General features: G+C 60.6%; 2 protein-coding genes across 4 annotated transcripts in view; both read left to right on the top strand.

Annotated features, from left to right (window-relative positions):
• Positions 1–449, top strand: part of ZDHHC1 (zDHHC palmitoyltransferase 1) — a gene marked incomplete in the record, with an annotated part of 13,277 nt that extends 12,828 nt beyond the window's left edge. The window contains 1 exon segment of the mRNA XM_027774630.1: positions 1–449. Within this exon segment, the coding sequence (XP_027630431.1) occupies positions 1–268 (268 nt within the window).
• Positions 450–1,636: 1,187 nt separating this feature from the next.
• Positions 1,637–5,267, top strand: TPPP3 (tubulin polymerization promoting protein family member 3). 3 transcript variants are annotated; one of them, XM_006155614.3, is made up of 5 exons: positions 1,637–1,785; positions 2,089–2,175; positions 4,151–4,344; positions 4,457–4,610; positions 4,725–5,267. In XM_006155614.3, the coding sequence occupies exons 3-5, from the start codon at positions 4,157–4,159 to the stop codon at positions 4,911–4,913; spliced, it is 531 nt and encodes a 176-aa protein (XP_006155676.1). In that variant the 5' UTR covers positions 1,637–1,785; positions 2,089–2,175; positions 4,151–4,156; the 3' UTR covers positions 4,914–5,267. The 3 variants fall into 3 exon arrangements, with proteins under 3 accessions (XP_006155676.1, XP_006155678.1, XP_006155677.1); XM_006155615.3 differs by having other exon boundaries at positions 1,648–1,775; XM_006155616.2 differs by lacking the exon at positions 2,089–2,175 and having other exon boundaries at positions 1,647–1,785.
• The last annotated feature ends 1,096 nt before the right edge of the window (positions 5,268–6,363 follow it).

Raw genomic sequence — 6,363 nt, 5'->3', positions numbered from 1 at the left:
CCGCCGCTCCACCTCGTCCACCGACTCCGCGAGCGCCAGCCCGGTGCACACCGCTGGCCCCACAGGCGCCTACCACTCGGCGTCAGCCGAGTCGATGGAAGGGACTCCAGTGGCGCAGACGCGCCTGGGCAGCGCCGCTCTGGCCGCCGCCGGGGGCAGAGGCCGAGACCCTGGGCTGGCGCTGCAGGCGCGTGCGCCCGCCGTTTTCGTGAGTCCGAGCAGCGGCGAACCCGGGGTCCGGGGCGGCCTGGAGGCCGGCCTGGCTTAGCTAGGACGAGGACGGAGGGCCGAGGAGGAGGCACCGGCCCGATTCTCTATGCAACACCCACCCTCGCTGCACCGAGTGCACTTTAGGGGACCTGTGGCCGGCGGGATCGGCCTCCCTCCCCCACAACTCAGCAATACCTGCCCCACCGGCCCTGATGCTCCAATAAACTTTTTTTATGCTTTTGCGGACTTCGTGCTTATGTTCTTTTTCTTTTTCTTCTTATTTTTGGAGAGGTTTTTTGCTGTAGCGTGCCTGCACTCGCCAGAAAGAGACAGAGAGAGACAGAGACAGAAAGCGAGAAATCACCCCCCAGGGGGCATGGCCATGCCGCAATCCCTTCTCCTCCATTCTCCTCTCAGGATCTTGGGCACGCACGCACACGCGCCCGGCGTGAGTTTAAGCCACCGGGTCCAGGACTCGAACCGGGGTCGACTACGTGGGAGTCCAGCGACGTAGCCATTATACTAACTGCTGGTCCCCGGGCTTACTTTCTTAAGGCAAGGGCCACTGGCCTTCCAGGAGCCAGACCGTTGCCAGTCGTCTGGGAACAGAGAGTGGGGTGGTTCCCTGGACAGTGGGTGGTCACTCAATTTGTCATTTGGAGGGACTTGCCGACCCGAGGCGCCCAGGGACAGGGCTCCTGGTTAGGAAACGCTGCCTGCGGGTTATTTTTCTTAAATGTAAGCGTTGCATTCGGGAGTCTGGGAGCAGAGGCTGAGAGGCCCGGAGGGCGGCGAGGGAGGTGGGAGTGACAGGAGGGGCCAGAGGTGCAAGAGCTCCTTCCTGGCCGTCGGGTGACCAGCCTTCTAGGGCTGGGCGGGCGCAATTCTGTCCTTGTCCCCCTTCTCCCTCAATGCTCCGGACTCGACCCTACTCGAGAGAACGAGGGAGGGTCACACGTGATGCCACACGTTCGGGAGAGAGCTGAGGTCCTGAGCCAGCTGCTGACCCCTGTCACTGAGGTGAGACCTTTCCGTCTCCCCTCACCGTAACCAGCCGACCTCCAGCTCTCCAACTAGCTCTCAAGCTGCCTCTGGTTGGCGCCGGGGGAGGCTGGATCTCCTCCGGAGGATGGAGGCTCGCTTTGGACGTTAGGCCCAGTCCAGGACTGGGGGCTGTTTTTCCCTGGCGGGGGGGCATCGAGGACGTCCAGAACTGCAGAAGGTTGGTCTCCCCCGGCAGTGAAGATCCTGAAGCTGCGGGGAAGCGCGGGACAAAGCCGGCGATGCAGCTCCGCCACTGCGGAGCCGGGAGTGCGGAGAGGGCGGGTCTGGTGGGCGGGGCCAGCGTGACCTTGGTCACTCTCCCTCCGAGACCGCCTCGGGGGTGGGACTTGGCGTCTCTATGGAGACCGAGAAACAGGAGATAATACGGAGGAGCTGCCCGGGTTGCAGTCCCGCCCGGGAGCCGGCAGGGAGCGGAGCAGCGGAGCCGCCCAGTCTCTCCGTCAGTCCGTCCATTCCTGCGTCGTTCTGTCCATCCTAACGTGTACTGCAAGAGCCACGAGGTAGAAGCCGGTAGGAGAACCGACGCCGACCACCCTAACCAGTATTCTGCACGATAAGGACGGGGGTGGGGGGTGGGAGCGGCCTGGAAAGGAAACCAACCTCGGATGGCACCAAAAGGACATTAGCTGAGCGTTCCACCCCCAGCCCCCACCTCCGTGCCGGGCTGATTGATGACTCCAGCTGTCCCAGCGGGAGCGGGCGGGTAGCCCCAGTTCACGGGCGTGGCCACTCCATCCATGGCCTGCAGACCCCTGGGGCTGCGGCCTGTTTCCCCTTCCACCTGAATAGCTCTGAGAATCCATCTTCCCACAGGCAGGAGTGAAAACTGGACGCTAGATCCTCCCAGTCCCTTGGGGCAAGCATCCTGTGGCATCCAAGCTCCTCTGGACAATACCCTTGGTAAACCAAGTGTGGCTCTTTGGGTCTTTGGGAGAGGGAAGGGAGACTGGGGTTGTGGTCCCTGAAACCGAAAACCTAGCCTCAGCAACTGCACCTTAGGGGTGGGTGAGTGTGGTCATGGGGAGGGGTTTTCCATGTCAAGGCCATGATCCGGAAGTCAGGGAGCTTGGCCAGGGGCTGCAGGCCCTAGTATGCAAGATGGCTAAGACTGAGGGTGTGGTCAGGAGGCTGCAGTGGAGGAGGTGGGTGTGATCAGAGGGTCTCCATACAGAGCCGGGAGTCTAGAAAGGCCAGTGTATGTGTGTGTGTGTGTATGCGCGTGTGTGCACGTGTGGACACTGTGGGGGCTTAAGTGCAGGGCTAGAGTGTGGTCAGAAGGCTGTGGTGTGTGACCAGAGGGTGCTGAGGGTGTGGTCAGGGGGCCTTGATAAAGGACTATGGGCATGTGGGTTGGGGCTAAACTTAGGCTAAGCTCAGGGGTCGTAGTAAGGAATACAGGTGTGTGGATGGGGGTGTCTTAGTCCCATACCTGCATCCGGCTGTGTGGATGGAGGGGCCTGCAGTGCAGAGCTGAGGGTGTGGTCCCCGGGCTGCAGGGAAGGTGTGGAGGTGGGGGGCACTTCAGTGCAGGCATGAGGGTATTATCCGGAGGTCTTTGTGTAGGCCAGTTAGCATATTTGTGGGGAGTGGATTCTGAGGGAATAGTTGGGGCCTCCGTCCCAAGGCAATGGGTGTGTGGTCAGAGGAGGCTGCAGTGTAGGCATGAAGGTATTATTGGGGTCTCTGTGCAGGCCTGTGGTATATTTGTGGGGTGTGGATTTTGAGGTAATGGTTGGGGCCTCAGTCCCATGCTGCGGGTGTGTGGACAGAGAAGGCCGCAGTGCAGGGCTGAGGGCGTACAGGGCATAGGGTGTGGAGGGCCAGGACCGTGGGAATGTGGACTGGTGTGGCTGGGCTCAGGGTGTGGCCAAGGGGCCTCGATGGAGCACTGAGGTGTAGACATGGGAAGTGTACTTCAGTGAAGGATCCCGGCGCCAAGGCCACAGTCCCAGCATGCTTCTTGGGGCTAACTCTACAACCCACACCCAGGCTAGCCCCCAATCACCTGCTCCTTCTCAGCTCCACAGACTGGGAGGTTCCAGCCCCACTTGGTGGCAAGGGGCCAGGAAGCCACGGTTGTGCCCCAGGCACAGGGAGTGCTGGTGTGCCCCACCCGTGGGCCCCCATTCCCCAGCTTAGCCCGGCCCAGCCCAGCAGCACTGTGAGCGGCTCCTTGAGCCACCCTGACACCATCCTGCCCTTAGCAACATTCTCCAAGCAGCACCACCCTCCCTTAGCAACTGTCTCCAGGCTTCGCAAACTGTGGCCAGGCCAGCCCCAAGCTCCCGCTCCCCTCATGTTTTTGTTTAACAGCAAATAGTAACAAGGGCCCGGCTGGGCCAGCTGCACCCCTGCCTAGGGCATGCACCCCGGTCCATGCTCTGGCTCTCATTTCAGGCCTGGGCTGGGTGTTGTTGGCTCCTCATGACCCTTACAGAGACATTGCCCTCACTAAATACCTGCCTAACCTGCAGCTTGGCCTGGCTCTGACCCAGCTTGGCGTGGAGCTTCCAGGGGGAAGGCTGCCTTGCCACTCTCACTTCCACCCAAGCAGGCCTTGTGCCAGGGCCAGACAAAGCCATGGCTGCAGCTGCTGCCCTCACAGTCTCTGGACAGTGCCACTCTGTTCCCTGCCTGGTGTGGGCATCATGATTTCACCCTCGGAACTTGGAGCTAGGGCTGGCATTAAGCAACAGGACCTTCTCTCAGGGCGTGTCTGCAGGGCTCTGGAGCCCAGGGTGACACCGAGTGCCAGCCCCTTTCCCCAGGCAGCTCTAGCTCCCACCCTGAGGGTCTGTAGCAGAAGGTCGCGGCAGGGGTGTCTTGGGGAGGGGCGGGGTGCTTGGCTGGGGTTGACCAAGGTGGGTCCCTACAGGGTGGCATGGCAGCGAGCACAGACGTAGCTGGGCTGGAGGAGAGCTTCCGCAAGTTTGCCATCCATGGCGACCCCAAGGCCAGTGGGCAAGAGATGAATGGCAAGAACTGGGCCAAGTTGTGCAAGGACTGCAAGGTGGCTGACGGGAAGGCGGTGACAGGGACGGATGTCGACATCGTCTTCTCCAAAGTCAAGTGAGCCCCAGGCTGCCCCTGCTCCTCATGCTCCCAGAAGGTGGGAAACGGGGGGGCTGGGAACAGGGAGGGCAGAAGAAGGGGTCACTCATGGTGCCCACCTACCTGGCAGAGCGAAGTCTGCTCGGGTCATCAACTATGAGGAATTCAAGAAGGCCCTGGAGGAGCTGGCGGCCAAGCGATTCAAGGGCAAGAGCAAGGAGGAGGCCTTTGATGCCATCTGCCAGCTGGTGGCAGGCAAGGAACCAGCCAACGTGGGCGTCACTGTAAGTGCCCCGTCGGTCATGGGTACCACTGAGGGGACTGTGGGCAGTCTTCCCTGGGGGTGGGAAGGGTCGCACTACCTCACCAGGTGCCCCCTGGGGACTCCATCCACACAGAAAGCAAAAACAGGGGGTGCCGTGGACCGGCTGACTGACACCAGCAAGTACACGGGCTCCCACAAGGAGCGCTTCGACGAGAGCGGCAAGGGGAAGGGCATCGCGGGGCGGCAGGACATCCTGGACGACAGTGGCTACGTGAGCGCCTACAAGAATGCCGGCACCTATGACGCCAAGGTGAAGAAGTGAGGCCTGGGAAGCCCCCTGCAGTGGGGATGCCCCACCAAGGCTCAGGCCTGGGCCCGAGGGGCACGAAGGGCGAGAAAGCCCGGTCCCCTTCCTGTTGGACCTTCCACCCAGAGCTTCCTGCCCAGCTCCGTGGGGCCAGCCCACCAGGCCTCTGACCCAGACTGCTCTGCAACCCCTTCCTCTTCCCTTCCCTCCCGACTCCTTGTCCACCTGGGGACAGTCAGTGCCTACAGCCACACTACCCGTACCTAGCCCTGGGCATGGCTAACTCCTGCCTGCTTGCCTCGTATTTAAGCTGCTGCTCTGGCCAAGTGCTTAACTTACCCAGACCTCAATAAAGACCTTTTGTATCAATACGGCCTGGTTGGGTGTTCAGTAATGACATTCACACCCCGGTGACTCCATTGTGTCATCACCCCCCCACCCGCCACACCCTGCTGGATTGCTCCCGCTCCACTGATAGCCCTGCCCAGGAAAAGAGGCAGATGAGCCCTTCCATTAGCGTGAAGTCAGACTGCCAGGGGGTGCTCCCCAGGGAAATCTAAGCTTTAACTCAGCCAGACCCAGAGTCCTCACAGCACAGGTTGCCTTCCCTGGCTTCAGTCTGGAGACAGCTCCTTTCACAACGGGGAGGGGAGGGGGAAGGAGGGGAGGGCAGGGGGTGGGAGTGTGGGGGGGGAGAAGACAGTAGACTTGGGCCACGCCTCAGTAGAGGCACCAGTGCTAGACCTCAGCCCTAAGTGTGCTGACCAGGGGTTACCAAGGCAAACTGCTCTGGGCTCCAGCTCAGAATATCAGAAACTTAAGAGAGTAGAAAGCCTGACTCCCTAATTTTATAGCAAAGGAAACTGAGGCCCTCTCGAGGCTTCTACATACACAGGCCGGGGCTGTGCCTCTTGCCTCACAAGCTGGGCTTTGGCCAAACAAGTGCCAACACTAATTTCCAAAAATGGGGCTGGATGCCAGTGGTGCCACCCGGCACCCAGCACCTGCCCATGGCAGGGGGGTAGGGCCTCCCACCCTGAAGGGGCCCTCTTTTGCTGCTTCCTCCCACTCGTTCAATGCTCCGGGTGAGGACTCATGGCCATTTTCAGATCATCTCCTCTTTGAGGCACTGGGCATTAGGCCAGAGCTATTCCCAAGCCCAAGGTACTAGGGCCAAATGTTTCTTCCTGCTGTGACAAGGGGGCTTAATGGGACTTAGGACCTACCCAGAAGAGGGCAGCTCTCAAGGGTGCTAGAAAAGTCTTAAAAGACACACATGTTCACAAATGCTCACTTTTCCTGTCCCAGGTAACAGGGCAAAGCGGTGTGATTGTGATTGTTCCACAGACTGTTCTGGAATGTTCTTCACTTGGAAATGGGGCTGTAGAGAAATAGTGTGGCTTGGGACATGGGTGTTGGCAGCTTTGGGGGAACCTGAGGGCAGCAGGACGGTATCCGGCTGCCC

Source organism: Tupaia chinensis, unplaced genomic scaffold (assembly GCF_000334495.1).
Source record: "Tupaia chinensis unplaced genomic scaffold, TupChi_1.0 Scaffold000463_1, whole genome shotgun sequence".
Classification (NCBI taxonomy): Eukaryota; Metazoa; Chordata; class Mammalia; order Scandentia; family Tupaiidae; genus Tupaia; species Tupaia belangeri.
The sequence above is the reverse complement of the archived record's forward strand: the minus strand, read 5'-3'. Positions and strand labels throughout refer to the sequence as shown.